Here is a 24,036-nt window from a genome sequence, read left to right on the forward strand (position 1 = left end):
TCTATTCTCAGTCGCTAATATTTGATCTGCACTCACCACCTCCTTCACTTCCACTGTCCCTCTCTGCAGACTGTACCTCATCAACTCTCCTGTAGTGAGAGCAGAGAACCTGCGTTTCAAAGAGGAGGGTGTGCGAGATGTGCTTAAGGATGTCTTCCTGCCGTGGTATAATGCCTATCGCTTCCTGGTGCAGAATGTACAAAGGTTACAGAAGGTACATTTGCAATGAACAAAAGTCAGACTCATCTTTACAATTCCTGCAGTGTTCCTCTAGCTTTTCCTGCTTCACAAACCACAGCACTTTCTCATAATACGTGAGTTTGCTACAAATATCTGCCAATTAATTATTATTTGGTTGTTGCTGGCACAAAAAAAACTTGTTGTTGTTAATCCAAAGTCTGCAGTAATAACTTTTATAAAGGTTCTATATTAGTGTTTAATGGATGGCTGGGTATTTCAGCCTAATTTGAAAAACTTGGAAGCTAGATTCTGCTGTGCATATTTATATTAAAAAAATATTATTCATTTGTATTTGCTCAGTATCTTGACTTACCTAAAAATGGGATAGTTACTGAGAGTAGCTTTATGTGGCATAGTGCTCCTAAGAAAATAGTAATTACCTGCAACTGCCTTTAAGAAATAACTAAGTTTAAATATAAAAAAGACAGGAGAATTATGCGATTTGCCAGTTCTCCACTGGTTCGTGATGACTTTTAGATTTGCAGTTCTTAGGGAGAGTCATGGAGTACAGTTTAAATCCAAGTTTAAAACCAGAACCCAATAATGCCAGAAAAAAAACATGAATGAAGGTGCAACTTCAAGCTAGACTGACATCAACAGTTGGTTCTGTGAATTTTTAACTCTGGTGCTATTAAGCTATTGTTAATGGGATGAGTTGATTAAAAGTTCAGATTCAAAAAGATGAAATAGTGCAGCACCTGTGTGTGCTCAAACGTTAGAGCCCATGAACTCCAACATATTTGATTAAGAGCAATTGCATCCTCTCACTGCATTTCCCTGCAATCTATCTGCTGTCAAGTCTGTTTAAAAATGCCAAAACGCTTAAAATACCTTAGAAATTGTAAAGAGCAGATCTTAGTTCTTGAACCATTTTAATATCAGGCTGTTTTAGGTGCTTTACAGTCAGAAACAAGAGTCTGTTTAATACATGTCTAGAGAAGCAGTTGCCTTTTAATATCTTTCTGATTAGTGAGTGCCAACTGCAGTTATAACACTGTGCATGGAGATGGCACAGGTATCAAAACTACAGCAGCAACTGCTTTCCTTCCCTGTAGATGGTACACGTCAGCATGTTCAAACTGATATACCACTATTTTATTCAACTGACTGTGCCACAGTTTAGAAAACAGCACAACTTCTGCAAATCACCCATAAAACTAACCACATCTATGAGCTCTATTTGAGGATTGTGCTCATACGCAATTTATACCTGTTTAAAAAATGTGGTCCATAATGCTGCTGTCATACAAGAGGTGGAATGATTGGAGATTGTGGCATGACCAAAAAGTTCACACTGCGCATATTGTGAGCTTTGGTTCTTTTTGCCTTTAAACTGGTGCCTTAAAAAAGGAGGCCAGGTTTGCGACCACTTGCAATAGGACGACGATAAAACGGCAATAAAAAGGAGTCAGTCAGCTATCAGTCTGCTGTTGCAATTGTGTGCAATCTGTTGTTGAGGAATTGGCCAGTTGTATGCACAGAAATTCACATTAACTGCTTAAGTCAGATATAACCTTTCTTTTTATAGGAATATTATGGCAAAGAGACATGTTGCAGGCGTCTTGGGCTTGTTAGTGCAGGCTCAGATTGTTTGCAACATGTTTGCAGTCTGTCTGCATTTATAAATTAAATAGCAGTTATTTACAAACCTTCACTAGCATGTCAGAGTGTGATTTGAGTCAATCTGAGTCGAACCAAGATTGTTTGGAGACAGGTTGCCTCCCATCAAGATACTGGTGTGATGACCTTGAACCGCCCAGAGGTTGAGAGTGTGGCATGCTCTACCTCTGGGCTAAACTACTTGCAGTTTGTCTTTGACAGCAAAAAACAAAACAAAACAGCACAATCAGTGGGTAACCACAGGTTTTCCTTGGTCACAAGGAGACTCCCATCTTATTTTTATTCTGTGACTGAGCTGTAAGCGTGGAGGTCCAAACTACTGCTGCTTCTACTTTTCTTATTGATGCACGAAGCATATTTTTGGCAGGTTTTCTAATTCTTCACCTTATGCTCTTGTAAGAGGAGCGAATAGCAATAATTTGCATCTGTGCTTGAGCAATGATTTTATATATATGGCTGTATGTATTTACATCTTAGGAGGAGAATACTCACTTCCTATACAATGAAAACACAGCAAAGAAGAGCGACAATATCATGGACAAATGGATTCAGTCATTCACGCAGTCCCTCATCCAGTTCTTCAAGGCTGAGATGAACGGTGAGACAGACGCTCTTAACACATGCAAATGTTTCAGTCATTTTACGTGATAATGACTCATAATTCTCTGGAGACATATCCTATCCTATCCTAACCCTAACCTTCAACCAGCAGGGGTTGAGTCCCCACCATCATTAATAGATTTATATCTAACTCTTATACCCTTAAGTCCTGCGTGCAACTATTTATGATGTTTCTCTTTCCAGTGTAATTAGTCTGACAGTTTTTTCTGGTCACAGCTTACCGCCTGTACACCGTTGTGCCTCGCCTGGTCAAGTTTGTTGACATGCTCACCAACTGGTATGTCAGGACCAATAGACGCCGCCTGAAGGTGAGATCGCAGCTCTAAATCTGTTCTTGTTTTTATTTAAAGAAGATGTGGGTGAAAGCAAATGATATATCACTCATACTAAACTCTAAATGATGACTCAAAATATTACTGTATACAAAATAATAATAATAATAATAAACTTTATTTATAAAGCACACTTAAAAACCAAGGGTATGCCAAGGTGCTTAACAAGTAACATAAGGAATAGAAGGAAGATAATAGAAATAGGACCAAAGCAAGTACTAAATATGCAAGCAGGTAGCTGTCACTGATACATAGGAAAGCAACAGGTACAGAGCAAACAAGAAATTAAATGAGCATAAAAGTGCATAATATAAAATCATACAAGAAATATTAACTAGAGGGAAAGGCAAGATAGAATAAGTGGGTTTTTAGTCTTGATTTGAAGAGTGCAATGGAATCAGATGCGCGGAGGTCGAGAGGAAGGGTATTCCACAGTACCGGGGCAGCCAGAGCAAACGCACGGTCACCCCGGGGCTTCAGCCAAGATCTGGGTTGGATCAGAAGTTGTTGAGTGGCAGGTCTAAGTGTTCTAGCAGGAGTATGTGGTTTGAGAAGTTCACTAAGATAACTTGGCGCCAATTTATTAATAGTTTTGAATGTAAGGAGTAGTATTTTAAATTGAATACGGTACCTTATGGGCAGCCAATGCAAGCTAGCTAGAACAGGAGTAATAGGGCAAAATTTCCTGGTACCAGTCAAGAGGCGGGCTGCTGCATTTTGGACTGTTTGCAGTCTAAGAAGAAGAGAAGAGGGAAGACCGTAGTACAAGGAGTTACAATAATCCAGCCTGGAGGTCACAAAAGTGTGAATAAGCTTCTCCAGGTCCTCATGTGGAACATAATGCCTAGCCTTAGAAATAAGGCGCAGTTGGTGGAAGCTAGATCTCACTACAGCAGATACTTGCTTATCGAGTTTGAGCGAGCTATCCAGCAGTACACCCAAGTTACTGACATAGTCACAAGAAAAATTAGCAAAGGAACCCAGGGCAACACAGAGTCGGGCACGAGGGATTTTACTATTGAATACCACAATCTCAGTTTTCTTATCATTTAACACAAGAGAATTACTCAGGAACCATTCTTTGACCTCCCGCATACATTCTTGAAAGTAGTGTAGGGACACAGCAAGGTCGTCAGTAAGTTCAAAATAGATCTGTATGTCATCGGCGTAACAGTGGAAGGCGATATTGTATTTTTCAAAGATTGCGCCTAGGGGGAGCAAATACAATGAAAATAGAATAGGGCCTAAAACTGATCCTTGAGGCACACCACAACAGATCGGAGCGGAGGAAGAGGAGAAGGTGCCTAAGTTAACTGAAAAGGATCTGTCAGCGAGGTATGATTTAAACCAGTCGAGGGCAGTGCCTCTAATACCCACAGTGTGCTCAAGTCTTAGTAATAAAATGTTATGGTCCACCATATCAAAGGCCGAAGAGAGGTTGAGTAAAACTAGGACCATAGAGCGTCCAGTATCAGTGATTACAAGAATATCATTAAGAACTCTAACCAACGCCATTTCAGTGCTATGTAATGGCTTAAAGGCAGATTGAAATTTCTCAGCGATATGGTTCGTGTCCAAGTACACCTGGAGTTGGGAGAGAACTAGTCTCTCCAGGATCTTGGACAAGAACGAAAGCTTAGAGATCGGTCTGTAGTTTGAAAGGTCTGTAGTTTGAAAATAGATATACATATTATTACACTTTGCAGAATATTTTCTTTATTTGGTGCAGAACACAGTCTTGTAATTACTAAATGAATAGTATTAATTATTTATTTAAACTACTGTTAAAAGCATCTTCAACACATCCTTCACCTGTGAACATTTTATAGAAGTGCGTTTTTAGCCATGCTTGTGAATAATTGGTTCATTTCAACTCAGGGCACATGCACTAATGTCAGCGAGGGCATTTTTTTAATCTTTTTATTGTTCCAAGGGGAAAGAACTTATTGATGTGCATGTGAACTTTATAGGGCGAGAGTGGCACTGAGGACTGCTTGTGGGCGCTGGAAACCCTCTTCAGTGTTCTGTTCTCCATGTGCAGGCTGATGGTGAGTCATCCGCTTTCTGTGTTTTAGTGTGTGTGAGACTGAGAGAGGGAGAGAGAAGAGATTGCATGAGGAAAATTTCTTGTGGTGAGGTTGTTCTTTTGTGTATGCAAGAAATACAAGCATAAAGCTGCTATTGTAAAGGTGTGTTTGTGCACACTTTACTATGAATAATTCATGAGTAGTAGGAGTTTTTATTTATAACACATTGATGTTTGCATGTGAGGCATGAGGCACGCTAAGAAGCAGTAATCCTAACACAGATCAATACAGATCAGCTGTGTGGTATACAAATTAATTAGCCATGGTTGGAATAGAAGAGAATCACATAAGAAGGACACTCACAGTGGCACAATTCTGTTTGATCTTTAGCAACAATTAAGGGGAAAAAAAACTACATAAAAATTGTGCTTCTGACTTTTAGACCTTCTTGTCTGAAAAATGTAAATTAACTACAGTGTCACTCATCCAATAAATTTTCCTCTTTCTCTCATTCTCTCTCTGTACTTGCTTTCTTGCCTTCTACCCCTTCAGGCTCCTTTCACACCCTTCATTACCGAGATGATGTACCAAAATCTGCGTCACCTCATTGACCCTGCTTCTGTCGAAGAGAAGGACAACAGCAGCATCCACTATCTCATGCTGCCTCAAGTCAGGTTGGAAAAATCCTTTCAGTAATGTGAGAGGAATTTTTTTGCCACTTAATGTGTTTATTATCATTACTGTCAACAGTAGATCACATGGATACGACAAAAACAGAATACGCAGCCGAGGGGACTCTATTGAGCTCCGCTCAGCTCTGCAGTGTTTTTGTCACTGCGGTTTGGGGGAAAAAACAAAAACACCAGGTGAAAGAAAATGAAAAGAAATCACATGGAATGGGACAAACGTTGTTCATTTAGTAGCTTCAGTTCCAGATCCAGCTATCAATAGTTGGTGGAGACACAGACAGAGCTAAATAGTGGGTAATTGATGATAAATCCAAGTTGCTGGAAACACAGTTGAAGATGGATTCTGATATTGTTTAATGATTTGAAATGAGGAACAACCTTTCTTGAATAAATATTAGATGGTTCTCTAAATCAGGTTCTCATCTACAGATAATTCAAGTATATTTTGATATAGATAATCAGCTGACCTTTTAGTAATACAGAAGACAGAAGTAACTCTTCTGTCTTGGACTGCACCTGGCAGCAGTAGTCCTTGTTCTGCTGTGCAGTCTTGGTTAGTTTGGCATAGCAGCACATGAACCATGCTCTGGTCGGAGTGGGCCTCCAGCTCACAGCAAATCTCCCAGAAAGCTGAAAAGGTCTACCATTGCTAGTGGTAGTTCATCATGGTGTCATAAAAAGTAAAGAGGAAGTACTATGGGCTGGCAGGTTAGCATGACTTGACTTTTAAAACAGGATTGAAGAATGTGGGGAACCACCTCCAGCTGCAAATATATTCTATAATTTAGGTGCATAATTAAACTAAGAATCTGAAAGTGTTCTTCAGCCATTTTAATCTAACCAAGGTCAACTGGGTTCATTGGCTTTTCTTGGCACATAGCACTCAGCAGCAAAAACAGAAAGCACACTTGTGTTAGCTCCTTTTCTGAGAGGATATCCACTGCTTATGTAGTCTAATCAGGGTCAGCCACAGTGTGTGGCTGTACTTTACCACAATTGTACTGAACTCCTAACTCTTCAAAGTAGATTTGGAGGAGTTTTCAGTATTTTCTTTGTAATTTCCAGGCTTTTCTCATTCTGTCCCTTAATTCCTGTTGTTCTTCAGCTTCATCTATTTATCTTTGATTGTTTACATATTGAACACAGTGACCCTAGTTTTTAAAAAATGTGCCCCTCATTACATTTTAAAAGAAGAAAAACAATTCTTAAGCATTCTTAAAATTGCTATTTAAATGGAATAGCCATCTAAGACTCTTTGATATCAAGAGATACTTTTGCAATTGTTTGTTCACTGCTGTTTTCTCTAGAAAATGAGTCCAATCCTGTTTGGGGTTTTTAGGGTAATGTCTTTTTCTGTCTTTGGACAGTGTTATAGTAGAGATTTTAGAAGAGGCTGAGAAATATTCATGCAGAATTGCACAGACCCTTTCTTGATTGTCGGCCCTGCTGAATGGATATAGCTCACAAAATGTGTTCTTTTCATTTCCTTTCACTTCAATTACTCCAGTAAAAATTGTGGCTTGGCGGCTGATCAGTTTTGTAATGCCTGGGAGGAATTTCTAATTGCCCAAACTTAATTGCATCATCTTTAACTATAAAAAAGTTCTGACGTGATTAAATATCCATTTGATTTAGCATAAGGAAAATAGTTTGTGTAATGGTTCATATAATCTCCCCTGTCACTTAGGCAGCCCTCAGGGCTGATGCTTTATTAGCTGCTTGTCCTTCCTGCTGTCAAATGAGAGTACTTCACCTTCCTCCCAAAGGTCAGCTACCAATCAGCTGGTGGGAACAGCCGCTCGTCAATCACCTCATTAAATGATTGGTTGTCCCTGGCCACCCACTCCTCTTGTTTTACTCCAATGTGATGTGCACACTGAGAAGGCACAAGCCACGAGTAAATGAACAAGCATTGTGTATAGTTCTGTGTGCCTGCAGATAGTTAGGGATAATATTGCTATTATGTGTGATTATTAGTGGCTGAACAGCTCTAATTTGAATTCAGAGGTGGAAGTCTTGTTGTACCTTATTAGTGGAGCTAAATAGATGGTTCTGAACTCTGTCTTTTATATATGCGGTACTGACCCTGCTGTTCTCTAGTGTTTTCCTCAACAGATAACCCAATTAATTTCTTAAATTACCATTAACGAAAGATGAGGATTGCTTTTAGTGGTAAAAATGCTGCTGTCCACCCAAGTATTCCCTACACATAGTTTTACAGAATCATGTATATATATGCTAAGAGGATGTGTTATTGTTATGAGTGGAGACTGAGGTCACATGGCTTAAATGAACAGAGCTCAGTCACTTCTAGTTTCAGTTGATGGTATTCCCATTCCCAATCTCATTCTCTCCGGTGTCACAGAATAGGCTGAGTTATCCAAACACTGATTCTCTCACTCGGTGCTGCATATGGTAACATGAAAAGTATGACACTCAATATTTTATTCTGTTTTTACAGGGAGAATTTGATTGACAAGCGTATTGAAGGCGCCGTCTCTCGGATGCAGTCTGTGATTGAGCTGGGCAGAGTGATCAGAGACAGGAAGACCCTGCCTGTCAAGGTAGATTACCATTTTGACCCTATCCACTTCTGTAATCCACCGGGATCTACATTGTACCTACTCTATAGGAAACTTGATTTAAAATGTGTCAAGAAGAGTCTTTACTCAGTGGTCACTTACTTCATTTCTCCAGGACTTTCATGCGCATTTTACATTGTTTATCAGTAGATTCATCCATTGCCTTCTTATGGTGTGATTGAAAGCAAACACAAAAGGAGACACAATTTAAACACAGTCAGACTCAATCAGACGCGATGTAATATGGACCATGTCTGACTCAGGTCCTGGATCTTTTCCTGAGTTACTGCCATATTATGTTTGTTTTGCTTGGTAGTAGTATTCTTTATTTATTTTGGGTAAAAATATTTTTTTTTCATAGAAGACTCAATAAATGTAATTGTCCAAATGTAAATAAAAATAATAATAATAATAATGATAATAATACTATATCGAATATTCTGTTTTAAAAAATGTATCCAATATATAGCCAAACACAGGATTTAAGAATTGCAGTTTTGCTTTTTGTTGCTCATTTTCTTGGAATTGCAGTAGATGAACTCTGTGTCAAAATGTACTTACTTTTCATACTTTAACAAGGTTTATGATGAATCGGTATTTTACTAAACATCTAAATGTAGCTGTAGGTGTATGCTAGTTTGTGTTGGTTGGTTTTAGCTTTTTGGTTTGCGTTACAGTACCCGTTGAAGGAGGTTGTAGTCATCCACCAGGACCCAGAGGCTCTGAAGGACATTGAATCGCTGCAGAAATACATACTTGAAGTAAGTAAATTAGAAAAAGTAAATAGACCACCCAACCGTTCAAACATTTATATTGTATTGTGTATTCATATTGCATTTTTTGGGGGGGGTAAATTGAGGAGATTGATTTGCTTTTACCCATGTGCTGTTGGAGGGGGTATTTTCTTGTCACTTTCTTGCAAAGTTTTTCCCCAGCCTGTAATTTTGTTGCTTTACTGTGCTTTGATCAGTACTATTTAACTTATAATCTAAAGAGAAACATCCCTGGAACCGTGTTTACACTCCAAAGCCACTGCTGTTGATTTGATAGAGGGGATGAACATCAGAGGGAGTACATGTTCACACGCTACTTGGATCTTTAGCTGTAATTGAAATTTCAGTGTCTGTTTCGTGCAAAAAGAGGAGCGAAGCACATGCCTCTAAATGTTCTTTAACATTTGATCTACCCTAGTTGCCACATTTCTCAACTACAAAGTGCAATCACAGGCATGTTTTCTTTTTTAAGAGCATATCATAAGTCTTCTGTGTACCAATGTCAGTGTGTGCTTATTTACTAGACAGTGAGGATCGATTCAGGTGTGAGCTGGATTCATTCAGGTGTTTAACAGGCTTGGAGACTAATCCCCATTGTCTTTAAATCCTTGAAGTCCTTACCTTTTTATTTTTCCAACAAAAGAGGACATTATAGTACCATCATAAAGAAGAATGTTCTCACCGTTGCAGGATTTTTGTAAGTCTTTGTTTCTTGAAATTGGAAAATTGATTCAACCCCCCACATGACTGCTTTGACGAACATTAACACATCTTTTACAGAAAAGAGCTTCTGCTGCACCTTCTGCTGGATCCTCCGAGCTTTATCTTAGTTCTAGCCACTTCTTATCTATCACTGTTTGATTTCTGGTGGGGAGGACATTTAACCTTGTCAGCCTCTAGCTTTTCCGCCAGTAAACAAGGTTTATTCAGTCAGAATTGAGAGCAGTGGAGGCCTTGCAGCCCGGTAAACAATCTTTGGAAGCTGAATTTTTCTATTTTTTTCTTAATTTCTATAAAACCACATTAAGTATAGATTCATCTTTAACCACAACAAATATATTTTATAGGTTTGACCTTTTTTGTGGCCATTGTTCGTGTGTCTGACATGACGAGTACTTAGGAGCAAGAGAAATATTAACTAAGATGCAAAAAACGATTTACATATTTTTATTGTCCTTGTGGAACAGGTAAACATTTAATATATTTGAATGAATTCTCCTAACATTCAGGGAGGAGAGGTTGGAGGCAGAGTGAGATTGGCTGTTGTGGCCATCTGAATTTTAGCTTGGGTCAGCTTTGCTTTGTTGACAGTCTTGTTGGTGACTCTGTCAGCTTAGTTTCCTCTGAGCTTTATGTCAAATATGAAATGAGTTGCTTTTTTGAGCTGACAGCCTTCCTTCATTGTAATGCACCAGCACACTAAGTCATCACACACACGTTCCCCTACACAGACTCGCAGAACCTCAAAGCCATATTTACCCTCAAGATTAAATGGGCTATTTTTTGTGAAATCAACCCATTGATAGAATCCCATTTTAAGTGAACTTATATTTTCAACCCCCCAGTGCCCTTAAGGTTTATACATCGACCCTCTACAGTAAGCTTATCTGTGCTCTCTGTCAGCAAGTCAACTGTGCTAGAGCTCGATCTCAGTCACAACCTACAGCATTGTGATTGACTGGACCCATGGATGGCAAGGCCGGGCGGGTGTCAGTATGGCAAAATTAAGTATCGCTGATATGACTGGATCACAGATGTCTCTCTCCCCAGACTGAAAAATGAAATATTGACTGAAAAGGGGGGATGGCTTATTGGAGATTTACAGATTGACTGGCTTACTGACTATTTGATTTCAGGGCTGATGTACTCTTTGAGTGAATGGTGATCATTTCTGACTTGCCCTTTACAATACTGGTATATAAAGTTTTTAACTTTTCTATTGTTTCAACTGAGTAGAAGTATCTGCTTGTTTTCTACATAAATAAACAACTGAAGCCCAATGAGTTTATTGGCAGGCTCACATTAATGGTCCTTTCTGATCTAATGGGAACAGCCTTTGTAATGGGCAATGAATGAACATTTTTAAAAAGTAAAGAAGGGATTGGACAAGGACCCTTCAGCCATGCTGCACAGTTTGTCTGTTTGTTTGGAACAGCAGCGCCAGAACAGCCAGCTGATCCAAGCAGTCAGGAGATGCATAAATCAATCATTTATCAGTCAACTTCTATTAACAGCAAAGCTTGAGTCTATAAATCTTGTACATTGTGAGTGTGCATGTACGTATTCATATGTGTAGTAGTAATACAAGTACAGTAACTCCCCTGTAACAGTTTACTTTAGTTTAGGTTTTGCTTGAAGTATACCAGAATAAGATGTTGGTATGTCATTACAGTGAATTTTATATTGAGTTCCAAGCACATCCATAATACAAGTGACCTACTGCACAGTGTTTTTGTACCTGTATCAGTCTTGGGCAGATGACATTGTATTCCCCAGTGTGGGATATTAACAGTTTTGCAGCCAACTAAAAGACAATGACATGGTGTGTTTGACTATTCTTCATTCCCTAGGAGCTTAATGTGCGACAGTTGACACTTTCAACAGACAAGGACAAGTATGGTATCCGCCTGAGAGCCGAGCCAGACCACATGGTGCTGGGCAAGAGATTAAAGGGAGCCTTCAAAGCCGTCACTGCTTCTATCAAGGAGCTCACCAGCGAACAGCTTGAAGCCTTCCAGAAGAAAGGTAATACTCTGTGCCAAAAAGACAATTTGTGACTAAAAATAAATAATCACAAAATTGTTTCAGCGGTGTTGATGAAAATTAGCGGCCTTATGTTCTGCATTGACTTCATCTTTATGTATCCTTTTTTCACTGTTTACTTGTTTTCTAGTGGTGTTATCATATTATTAATCAGTTGGCAGTGATATTACTAAACAAATAATGAAGTGGTGAAGAACAGTCAGTTAGTGTTAACGACAAATCCTCGACGAGGAAACCAGTTTATCCTCTGAATCCAAACCCTAGCTGGTCTGGAACAGGGTAGGGATCAAAGCAATGCAAGGTATCTTGTCTCTCCAATTATAGAAAGATGAGGAGAGCCCCCAGAGTCTTTGAGGAAGGAGGCAGAAGAGGTCAGCTGGACTGTGGGAACTTAAGATTTCCAATCACTTGCATGTTTGAAGTCCAGCCAGTTGTGAGGGGGAAAAGAAGCGATGCATGGAAAGAGACAGATGGTAGAAAAATGTTGGAGAGAGGGCACAGAAAGAAGAAAATGTTTATAGTACTACAAAGTTACAGTTCATCAAATAAAATCAAACGCAAGCCATGATGTGAAACTGCTTGCTATTAAACTAAATGGAAGCTATGAACAACAGAAGTCGTTTGTTTTTGGTTTGCAGATGAGTTATATTGATCCACTAGTGGAGCATTTCTCTGTTACCATGGAAAAAAGCTAATGGCTCACACTTGAGTTGAGTCCACTTTTAAACTTTTGTGTAATTTCCATGACTCTAAAAGCGAGAGATTGACCGTTAGGCTAGAAAGTGATTGTAGGTTGTGGCCAATATTTATAACCTATACCTTTTGATGCTATTACTTTCATGAGGTGGAAGAATAATGGTTAAGATAGAAGATGTAAAACAGCAACGAAGCAGGGAGGGACAAAGGAAATTAAAGCGTGGAAATCTCAGATTAGAGAGAAATGGAGCGACTGTTTCACCGAGCCTCCGGGTGAGGAAAAGTGAAGAGGACAGGAGAACACGGTCATGGTTTTTAGTCAGAACAGAGATATGGGTAATTGCTGCCACTGGCAAAATGGAGATATGAACCTGAGCAGATTGCATTTGCTGTATTGTTTTAAAGCTCAGATCTAGTGCGGATGCAGCTAGAAAGACTTAAGTTTTAAGTAGTATTAAAATACAAACAAACATCAGTCCAGACCCCAGAAAACAAGAAAACAAATTAACTTTCAAGTTATAAATGTAAAGAGAGCACTTTATTCATTGTGATTAAAACTCAAATCTCCTTTAGAAGTCCTGTCAGGAGATGAACTCTTCCACCAAATCATCGGGCACGTTTATTTAAACAGAGATATAAATAGGTTTAATCATTTTTAACAGTGTCTGCAGCCAGCTTTGATTCATTTACAACACACATCAGCAATCATTATGGCAAACCTTTTTTAAAACACTTAGAAATAATCCATTATCTCTTGCCAGCACAGTAATCCTTGTAAAACTAGACATTAGAATAGAAATGCAGATATTTTGTTGCATTAATTTATTATCAGTAATTTTAATCATACACTAAGTATAGTGTTTAACACGGTTATACAATCCACATGTCATCCTTTTTTTTCCTTAGGAAAAGTTGTTGGACTAATTACTATTTATTGAGATTAGAAAAGAAAAGATTTGTGGTAACCAACATTTTCTTACTTAAAATACTCAAAAACTTTGTTTATCTAGGAATTGATGAACGTTATATTGCTAAATATATATATTTATGATTAATTATCTGGTTAATTTGCAGGCTCCATAGTGGTGGATGGTCATGAGCTCCACGAGGAGGACCTGAGGCTGATGTACACTTTTGATCAGAGCTCAGGCTCTGCACAATATGAAGCACACTCTGATGCACAGGTAAACCCAGTGCTCTTGGTATTACAACCCTGTATCCAAAGAATTTTGGCCACAGTGTGAAGTTTAGATAAAATGCAAGGAGGAGGTCTTGCAACCTCTTTGCTTTGGCTAACTGTCGATGTTGACTATATTCAGGTGCTCAGTGTAATGTTACTAGATCTAAAAAAAAAAAAAAAAAGAACTACTCTGCTGCTGTTGCTACACCAAGCTGCCACATACTGTAAATGCATTTATGTTTCTTTACTGTGAGTGTGATGTATGAAATCATTTCGCAGCTAAGTGGAATCAGTATATATGCATTTCCCAGAGGCCCTCTCTAATCAGTGCTCTTTCAACCGCATACATGCCACACGGCTGCACCTTAATACCAGTTTACTGAGCTGGCTTTTTAATTCTCTGTTGCTCACTCGCTCACACCGACTCTTCAGCTTCCATCTGTCTGACGCTCTGTTCTCTCTCATATTCTGTTTCTCCATTGTTTTATGTGTACATTCACTCCTCTTTCTCTCCTTCTATCCATGATAAAATGAGAAGCAGGCAGTATATCCTTTACTGCTGCCTGGATGTTGTCTTACATTTTGACACTGTAAATGTTTGGGCAACAGGATAGCAGACTAACTGCTTAAAGATTGCTCTTGTCAACTCTAAATGTCAACCTTTTCAAAGTAATAGTTTGTAACAATGAGGTAAAGGACTGGGTGGTTCAGTTTTAAAGTAATTTAATTACACTCACTGGCACTTTTATGTATATCTTCCTAGTACTGGGTTGAACGGCCTTTTGCCTTCAGAACTGCCTTAATTCTCTGTGGCATAGATTCAGCAAAGGACTGGAAACATTCCTCAGAACTTTTGGTTCATATTGGCACGATAGCATCAGACAGTTGCTGTAGATTCGTTGGCTGCACATCCATGATGATAATCTTCGGTTCCACTGCATCCCAAAGGGCCTCTGTTGGATTGAGATCTGGTAACTGTGGAGGCCGTTTGAGTTCTCCTGTTAGAAAGAGCCATCAGAAGATGGGTACTGTGGTCATAAAGAGATGGACATGGTCAGTGCAATACTTGGGTAAACCGTGGCATTTAAACAGTTTAAACCATGCCATACACATCACCACATCACCATAAGCTGTCTAAATCATTGATACAAGGTAGGATGGAGCCATGTTTTCATGTAATTTATGCCATCCAAAAGTTGAAGCAGATTCGAAGTCATCTGATGAGGCAGAGTTTTTTCCAGACATTTATTGTCCAAATTTTGTTGAATTGCAGCCTCAGTTTCCTCTTCTGAGCTAACAGGAGTGGCGTGGCACCCAATGCAATATCTTGTTCCTGTAATCCAAGTTTGATATTTTGTGCATTCAGAGATGCTCTTCTGCATACCTTTGTTCTACCAAGGGTTTATTTAAGTTACTTTTACATTCCTCTCAGCTGGAAACAACCTGGCATTAGCATTTTTGCTCATGAATTGCCAAAAAGTTTTGGCTGATTAGATATTTCCATTAACAAGCATTTGAACATCTGTACAAAAAAACATGGCCACTGTATATGTATATTAGGAGATTAGTAATGCTTGAAAATCTTTGTTTTGTGTGAAATATTCAGTTTTTGTGGGTTGTGCATAGCAGTAATAAGAGAAAATTTCACTATGGAGTTCCTCAAGGTTGTATGCCAGGACGAGCACGTTTCACCTCATTGTTTCTTTCTATTTAAGAGTATTATTGGAAAACACAGCACACAGTTAAATTGCTGTGCAGACAGTGCTATGTACATTTTTCACAGTTATAGCTACATTAACCAATGGTCTTCTCACTTTCTGGATAAAAGTACCTGACATATCTTAAAGACATAAAAGCTTGGATAAGAATAAATACTAATGAAATTAATTAAACCTCCAGCTTAAATATTATTCCAACCAGGTGTTTTAATCTAAAATAAAATAATAGCCATTTTAAATTATTATTACTATTTTAAAAAAAAATTATTAGACCTGTTTGAAACATTGTTTTGATCACCCAGAATTTAATCTTGTTTATTAGAGCGCCACCTTCATCTCAAGTCACAGAAAAACTTCTGTCATAAATTTTGCTATGAGTCTAATCTTCCCCTCTTCTCTTCTGCTCATGATCTGTTATCATTTAGGTCCTGGTGCTGTTGGATGTTACCCCAGATCAGTCTATGGTGGATGAAGGCGTTGCCAGAGAGGTCATCAACCGCATTCAGAAACTACGCAAGAAGGTGGGGCATTTATTTCTGGACCACTACTAGCTGTGGAAACAAGAGGGACACATAACACACCACTACTGAATTTTACAATCCAGTGTTTAATAAGCAGAACCTGACGTAGTTGCAGCAGCAAAACATAACATGCCACTAAGGCAGTTTGAGTAGTTTTGCTTCAGATGTGAACTTTTTGAGGATGTTTCCTTTATTTAAACAAACTAAACAATCCCCTGCTTTCACATGTATGACACTAGTCCTTTAAACCACTCCCATTTTAGTTAATCTGATGAACTGATTGGTGTTTCAAGACTGCAGTGTAGAGTCAAAACAGTAACTTTGCTTTTTGTTATATTTCCGTCACCCCAGTCCTCCCCCCGTTCGTCTTTATGTCTCATTCTATTGTCCGGGCAGTTTTGAAATCTTTCCACTGCAGCGTCACAGTTAGAGGTTTCTCCATCATAAGGCAGGCTTAATGGAAGCTTAATTACAGTCTGGCCCCTTTCAGATTCTAATGTTCGAGCTTTGAAGTGGTCTGGGGAGTAAAGACGGATTAGCCAACAGCCCCTTGTTTTCACAAGCAACAAACAGTTTTTTCCATCCCCCTATAGCAGTGGTGTGCACTGGCTCCCTGCCAGGTTAAATTCCTCCAGTTATTTCAAACTGAGATCTGTCAGGAATTTTCCACCCTGTGGATGGGAATTAATTTTTAGCAATTCTTGTACATGTTTGGTAGTAGTTTGGTGGGTTGCACCTGTTATCACTGTTTGCGTGGGAGGCAGAGTTGAGAAACAGGGGTCACCATTTCCTTATTTTTAATGGACTGTTCTCCAACTGGAGAGATCTGTTGCTTTATTCCCCCCCCTCTTCCCACCACACACACTCGTACAGAGGCTCATGTACACTGTACTAGCCCCATCAGGGTAGGATCAGTTACCTTGACTTGGAGAACCCTTTAAACCTTCTTCCTCTTATCGACTTCTCTATAGCTGGCTGTCCGTCCGCCCTTGAGCCAAATATTGCAAATAGTGTGTTTGCAAGAATGTGTGTGCTACACTATCGGTACATGTGTGTACGGCCGTGCATGTGTGTGCCCAGCTGCACACTCAGATTAGGATTAGATCAATGTGTTTGAATATGTCAAGGTTATTGGACGTTTGCGGCATACGATGCCAAAATAAATGGGCTGTCATCCAGTAAAAATGTCCCCTTGTTTGCTTTCGCCTTTATTTCTTCCTGTACGGTCTCTGCTTTTTAATCCTGCTATTCTACTCTTTTGTTCATCTTTTCATTTTGTTTGCCTCCTTCCTGCTTTCAGGTAATCATTTCTTCCAGATGTAATTTATTTATAAAGGAGGAAAAAAAACTTTGAAGAGAGTTACTTGTCCTAAAGATTTTTTTTGTCCTTTGCAGTCATTGGATTTGTGTTGTTGTTTGAAGACCTACTGAAGCAAGACTTTTAGCCTGTTTACTCATTTATTGGTAAGCCTGCTCCAATAAAGAAAAACTCTCACTTCTCATGCCACCTCTCTCTTAATGTCTGGTCTTAGGGGCATTTGGTGCCATCAGACGAGATAACAGTGTACTACCGCTCCCAGCCAGAGGGGGAGTACCTGGACTCTGTGATCAAGGCTCACACTGACTTCATCCTGGCTACCACCAAGGCTCCACTTCTCCCCTTCCCTGTCCCAAAAACTGCCAGCGTCATCATAGAGGAAAAGACCCAGGTATAAAAGAATACGTTTAGACCAAGAAGGGTTATATATGGCTCAGTTTTGTAGCAGCTTGTAGTCTGACACAACCTTAAAGCATTCATGAAACGTGCTGCAAAGTATTTAGTATATACATAATATACACAAGGAGCACTCAAATTGGTGTTACAGTAATAAAATTAGTTTTAACTTTGTGTTTAGTGGTTACCATCTTGCATATCTCTAAGTATATTTGTTGCAATCATCATGAGAATGAAACTTATGTGTGCCTTTTCTCTATTGACTCTTTCACTGTTTGTTCTACGTCTGTTGCAGCTGAAGGGTTCAGACCTGGAGTTAACCATAGTAAAGGGATCTTCAGCCCCTCGGGCTCCTCTAAATGGACCAGCTTGCACATTTGTCAACCTCCAGGTGAAGGTCAACAACAAAGAACAAGGTAGCACATGGGGAGAGAATCTGTTTTTCTCCAGTTTAAGTGGTGTAACAGGAAAACTGTAACTGTCTAATTTTAAATAATTAAAATAAATCTTCTCTGCTGATGATTGAGATTATACATATGTGCAACCAAATGCTGATATAATATTAAATACATCTATAGTATAAATACAGTAGAATTATCTTACCTGTGATTAACTTTTATTAACTGTTTGGCTATGTTAATAATCCTCTTGAACTGGTTTCTTGTGCAGAGGGTGTAGTGCTGTTGGAGAATCCCAAAGGAGATAACAGGCTAGACTTGGACAAGCTGAAGAAAGCGTGCAGCAGCATCTTTGGAACCAATAACACACAGCTCAAATTCTTCAGTGATGGAACTGGTGAGAACTAAACTCCCTTCTTTTTCATGAGAACATTTAATCATGTTATTTAAAAATGTACATCTTATTTTTACCTCCAAATATTTAAAAACAATGAAAATTCTTCCTTTATTACCAGTCGGTTATTTTATCTGTCATTTATTTCACTTTTCTTTTTATATATTTCCGGGTCCTTTATTTTGGCTGTTTTTGTGCTGCAGTTTAACCATTTTTAATTTGATATTTTTTTCCACAGAATTTTGACTGTTTTTTCCTTTCCACTTTTCTGATCTTCTTCATAGCTATAATGTCAGTAAAAACTAACAGAAAACACGGGTAGTTACACACAGTGTAGCAAACTTTCACTGTAAAACTCCACTTTGCAGAGCAGTTCATTTTTAAGAGTAAGGATCATTTAAATTATTATTATACAACATAATATTGTACTTTTTTCCAGCAAATTGAAATCAAAGAGAATTAATTAATTATTTAGTCATAAAAATGGTTCTTTCATGCATTCTATATCATGCAAGAAATGCCAACAGAGCTTAGTCAGTTTTTTGATTTCATTTACAACAGTTTACAACAGATTTACAACAGTAAAAGCAACCATTATCCTGTGATAATAATTGTTAAACTAATTTCATCTTTTAGGCCCCAGTCACACAGGCCTAGAGACTGGTGCATGACCCCCTGGCAACCACCAGTCGCTAGGGAAAAATGAGTATTCCACAAAGAGGTCTACTGTGCTGAAACCTTGTTGTGATTGCTGTGGTTGCCATGGACGTAGTTTGTGCCGACTTGTCTGCAAACACTCAACAACTACTCGCTAAGCAGTAACTGTGATGCAAACCTAAAGCGAATACTGCCTTGCCTTCATTTTATCCAGCAGCAGGCAGGATGAAACAACCACTGACCAAATGGTTAGAGAATAAGCATTGCTCCCTAGCTACAGGTGGTTGCCAGGGGGTCTCCACCAGATCTCTAGCTCTGTGTGACTGAGGACTTGTTCGTTTTATAGATTTCATAAAGCATCATGAAACATATGTATATATGTAACTGTCTGTTTCTCACAGAGCTGACCAGCAAAACGGACCTGCAGACTCTGACTGGTAAAACTTTGTCAGTGACTGCGGGAACTGCGTCACCTGGCCCCGCCTCCTCCACCAACACCATCGTGTGTCCTTATGTAAACCTTCTACTATGCAACGCTCAGCCAGCTGGTGAGAGAAGCAGCCACACAAACTGAATTTATGTGCACAACACGCTTTTCTCACTCCTAAAGATTAATCCTAATTAATCTTTGTCTGACCAACTTTTTATTTGAGAGAAATACTGAGAGGGTTTTATTTATGTTTTGTTTTTGTCCTCTTTATATTTGCATTATATACAAGATTGAACTAGTTTTAAATGAAAAGTTTGACATTGATTTTGCTCCAGACCAAATTTCTTCCACTGAGGCTACAAACATTGATTAATATATTTATTCAAAAAGTTCTGTACTTGTGCCTGCACAGCCACTTAAATTAGCTTACCACCAAAACTAGAAAAATTGTAAATTGCTTGCTTGTGGTCATCAGCACCACAGGCAAATGGTCGTCAAGATCATTTTTCATTTTTTTTTGTAAGTTAACCAGCTGTTGGTGGAGACAGAGTGGCATCTGTCTCCTCATCACTACCATGTATATGGATTTCTTGTCAACATTACAGTTATTCCTATTATTTTAAGCTGATATTGACAAGGAGTAACTGTAGCTGTATTTAGGTTTTTCTTCCATTTCTTCCAAATCATGCATGCTGGTTGTGCAGTTGTGATGCAGTTTTGCTTCTACTGCAGGAAATAGAGTATAATCCAACTTTATCCTTTGAGTCATTCAGTCTCAGTCCTTTCACCTTTCCCTTCTACTCAGCCAGGATGTTTTCCCTCATCTTTTCCCAGCTGAAGCTTGAATATATATGCCCTCTCAGGACAGAACTAGCCTTGCTAATAAAAAACATTTTTAATGATGTAACATGTGGTACAGTTCTCTTTAACACCCTCCCTATCTCTTCTAGAGTGCCAGTCAGGAGACGTGGGTACCCTCCTACTGGTCAACCCAGTAGGCCAGAATCAGCTTAACCACGAAGGCTTGCTCTCTGAGACTGCCAAAGTTTTTGGCCTCCGCAGCAGGCGGCTCAAACTCTACCTGGATGAGGACCTTACTCAGGGTAAGAAAAAAAGATCACTAAAACCATCACTGAAACTGATTTTAAGGCAATTAATGCCTGATAGAGATACAGTGATTTTTTTCCCCCCACTTTCTCGTGAAAAGTTAGTAAAAACATGTAAATGCATTTGCCAGATTTTCCTTAAAATACTACTCAGTACCTAGTAGTACATGCAGAAAAATGGCTTCTGTGACTGGAATAGATTTTGCAAATCTGCACATAGGCAGATTTTTTAAAAAACATGTTCAGCTTGTAGGGAAAGCTGTAAGATTCTAGTTATGCATGTTGTTAGATGCTAAGCTGTGTATTCTTTATTGTAACCAGTAGGACGTCCAAATCAAGTATAAAACATGAGTTAGTGCTTTGTCAATTTAAAAAAATTGAAGCATTTTCCTGAAAGACACCAAGTTTCTTTTAACTTCTTTAATAAAGCAAAGTAACTTTCCTTAGCTGTAGGCTTTTAAAAGTTTTAAAAACTACTCTGCTCAAATGTAATTTTAGCCATAAATATTTCTGTTTTCCAGAGCTGCCAGCTGATTCTTCAGTCAAATCTCTTGACACCAAAACTCTGTTTGTGAGAGTTCTTCCTACAACCGCTGAGGCATAAATCCACAAACCACCTGAAGAGCATTTGTCTGACAGACCACATGTTCCCTAAATGATGGTTTCTACCACTCAGTAGCCCGATTGGTGTACAATGAAATTAGCAGCATGGAGTAGCTTCATATGTTTATGATGCTTTTTGGATGCAAAGCAGGGGTTGTCTTTCAAATTCAGAACTGTTAAAATGCGGAGTCACAAACAGCAAAGTCCTTGTGTAACATAAACTCAGATGAAGAAAAAAAAAAAAAGAAGCACGTTTTGGGATGTCTTCATATTTAAACGGGGTGTAACAGGGTTCTTTTTCTTTATAAGAGTTGATGGTCTCTCACTCCAGTTTCTCCCTGACAACCTTGTCAGCAACTGTAGGTAACTGTTTCTGAAAAGTATCTTGTTAGGTCATATTTAATGTGGACCAAGAAGGGATTTTTCTGGGTGATGGTGTACATTCTCTCCTAAAAAGTGGATTCACCTCTGTAACACAGTGATGGTTCATACATAACCAGCTCTTTCCAGGTTTCGAGGAAACAGTTTAATTCGATTAACTGTCAATTTTACCAGTGGATGATTTTCTTTATTATGATAATGATGCAAGCTACTTCTCTTTGAGGCTTATTGAAGGGAGCTTAGTCCAGAGTAATTATTGCTTTGTCTCATAATTGGAAAAGCAAATTTGGGCTATTGTGCTTATACACCATTTTGAAATTAACAGATAAACTCATTGTGCTCATTGCATTGAGAATCCTTTGACAATGGAAAAAGCATTTAAAAAGGTGAAATGGGTTTTTGGGCTGCTGTACCTGGGGACAAAAAGGTTCTGCAATGAAAAGAGCAACAAATGAATAATGTACTATTTTAGGTGACTGAATAAATCAAAGGTGACTTGGAATCAACATGTTTTTTTTTGCTTGTCTCCTTTCTGTTCACTTAAACCTCTTCGTGGCAGTGAGAGACAGAATGTTTCTGTGGGATCCTGCAGTCTGACATTTTGAATGACTGCTGTTACTTTCTTTAGCAGCAAGGTCAGGGAACAAATACGTCAAAATGCATTACAGATGCTCTCAGCTGTGGTAAAAGTACAGTTTGCCATGTGGAGTTACTTTGAAAATGAGTTACAATAAAATCTCTGAAGCTAATTTCTCTCTTTATTTTAACTCCATGTGGGTGCTTTACTTTTTTAAGCGACTCACTTTCTAAACTGAAGTGTTAAAGGTAATGCATAATTTAGACTGTAGCTTATTGAATGACACACAGGTACTCTTAAGGATTTGGCTGTTCAGTTTCTGTTTTCTCCTAGTCCGAAATAGCATCACATTCACTATCACAGTGAATTAACAAAGCAACCCATGACCAAAATTAGATGACTAGTGCTAGCAGAACTCCCAGCTGAACCCTCTGATCCAGATACATTCATCATTCAGTTGACTAAAAACAGCCCAAAGCAAGAAGGCCTAATGTGTGAATTGGACTTCTGTCGGAAGTAACAACGTAACTGGAAAGCCCTCTTAACCCCTACACCACAACCTGCCACGTCATTGCAGGCTGCATCGATATCGTGCATCGTGTTGTTAAGTTTCTTGCAGAGATTAACTGTGATGTCACAATAACGAAGTCCCATCTTTTATATATAGTGTAACACTTTGTTTCTGCATTTGTTTCCATTTGAGCCTACGCAAAGGGGTTTTCACCCTTTTGAGTACTCAAAGGCATGTACCTCCATGTAGATGATCCTATGCTGAGGCTAGGGACAAGCACAGACGGTAGCATCAGTGGATGCTTTTCGTTGTTTGCAACACTATTTAATTTCTGCTTTTTGTATGTTATAACTTCTTGGCTCTTCTTAGCAGCTAGTAAGGACAAGCAAAAGTACTGTCCTGAAGTATTATCTTAATCTCAGAAGTATTAATCTTCCCATTAGGTTATTCTTTTGGCTCTATTCCTTATTGTTATGTCTGGGCCTGTTTTTAATTCTGATTATTACAGAGCATGCGTTATACATTGATTTGGATGATTCCACAAGTGGTTTTCATAAAGCATTTACAGGCCCAGTGTGAGGCTGATGTGGCTTTCCAGTGGATGTTTAAATGGGACTTTTATTAATCCGTGTCTGCAAAAACCAGTTTCCCGTTGGTTTGGTTTTTGATTTGCATGTTTTGATTATTAAAATAGCCAGGAGGAAGAGCAGTCTACTTAGGTAGTTGAGGTAATTCTCAGCTGGGGGCGCTGCTGCAAAACATCATCTTCTACACATCCTTGCAACGCCATACCATAAATTTACTATTTATTTACATCCAAATTAAATGCATAAATAGTCCATTAATCTTCTATGGTACAGCTAATGCTCATAAACATTTCTTCACCCTGCACCCTGCTAAGTCATCAGCACCAACACTGTATAGTAAACGGCTTCCATTCACAGTTACCCATAAATACATCGACGTCACAGAGATCCACTTTGGAGCAACTGTGACCACATAATTTCCTCTGGGATTAAAGTATTGTGTGATGTGTTATGTTCTTCACAGAGCGAATTTACATATTAGCATTCAAAGTTATTCTCATGTTAAAGGAACAGTGTGTAGGATTTAGTGGTCACAGAGTACAAACAACTGACTGTTCCTCCTTTAATATAAAAAAACTTTGGCTTATAATGCAGCTAATTCTAAGCTAACAAAAACAATATTCAAAGTCACATATAAATATATACTAATTAAAACCTAATTATCAATATCATAATAAATGTCTGGAAATAGCTTACTCTAAATCTCCCCCATAACTTGTGGAAGGTGAAGTGTAGCTACTCAAAATCTTGGGGTGGGGAACAGAGATGATGTCATTTCTGTTGGCTTTATGTTGGGGGATGGACATTTAGTATGTATTGAGGTTTCTTTAAAATCTATATGACGCTGTTTATGTATGAAATGATCTGACATAAGTCTGCTGCCTCAGTCATATATAAAAAAAATTCTTTATTCCAG

The 24,036-nt window shown here is 38.7% G+C and overlaps 2 protein-coding genes across 3 annotated transcripts in view; one reads left to right on the forward strand and one right to left on the reverse strand.

Annotated features, from left to right (window-relative positions):
- iars1 (isoleucyl-tRNA synthetase 1) overlaps positions 1-21,953 on the forward strand; it is a 61,300-nt gene extending 39,347 nt beyond the window's left edge. For both annotated transcript variants that reach the window (XM_031731412.2, XM_039612246.1), the window contains exons 19-34: positions 70-214; positions 2,338-2,458; positions 2,698-2,789; positions 4,784-4,861; positions 5,393-5,514; positions 7,991-8,093; positions 8,789-8,872; positions 11,455-11,629; positions 13,418-13,527; positions 15,667-15,762; positions 17,295-17,471; positions 17,772-17,892; positions 18,146-18,271; positions 19,327-19,473; positions 20,306-20,458; positions 20,983-21,953. In XM_031731412.2, coding sequence (XP_031587272.1) covers positions 70-214; positions 2,338-2,458; positions 2,698-2,789; positions 4,784-4,861; positions 5,393-5,514; positions 7,991-8,093; positions 8,789-8,872; positions 11,455-11,629; positions 13,418-13,527; positions 15,667-15,762; positions 17,295-17,471; positions 17,772-17,892; positions 18,146-18,271; positions 19,327-19,473; positions 20,306-20,458; positions 20,983-21,065 — 1,933 coding nt within the window. In that variant the 3' untranslated portion in view covers positions 21,066-21,953. The remainder of the gene's footprint in view (positions 1-69; positions 215-2,337; positions 2,459-2,697; positions 2,790-4,783; positions 4,862-5,392; positions 5,515-7,990; positions 8,094-8,788; positions 8,873-11,454; positions 11,630-13,417; positions 13,528-15,666; positions 15,763-17,294; positions 17,472-17,771; positions 17,893-18,145; positions 18,272-19,326; positions 19,474-20,305; positions 20,459-20,982) is intronic.
- sirt4 (sirtuin 4) overlaps positions 1-24,036 on the reverse strand; it is a 700,781-nt gene that overhangs the window by 256,817 nt on the left and 419,928 nt on the right. The gene's annotated exons all lie outside the window — the stretch shown is intronic.

Source organism: Oreochromis aureus, linkage group 5 (assembly GCF_013358895.1).
Source record: "Oreochromis aureus strain Israel breed Guangdong linkage group 5, ZZ_aureus, whole genome shotgun sequence".
In the NCBI taxonomy this organism is placed as follows: domain Eukaryota; kingdom Metazoa; phylum Chordata; class Actinopteri; order Cichliformes; family Cichlidae; genus Oreochromis; species Oreochromis aureus.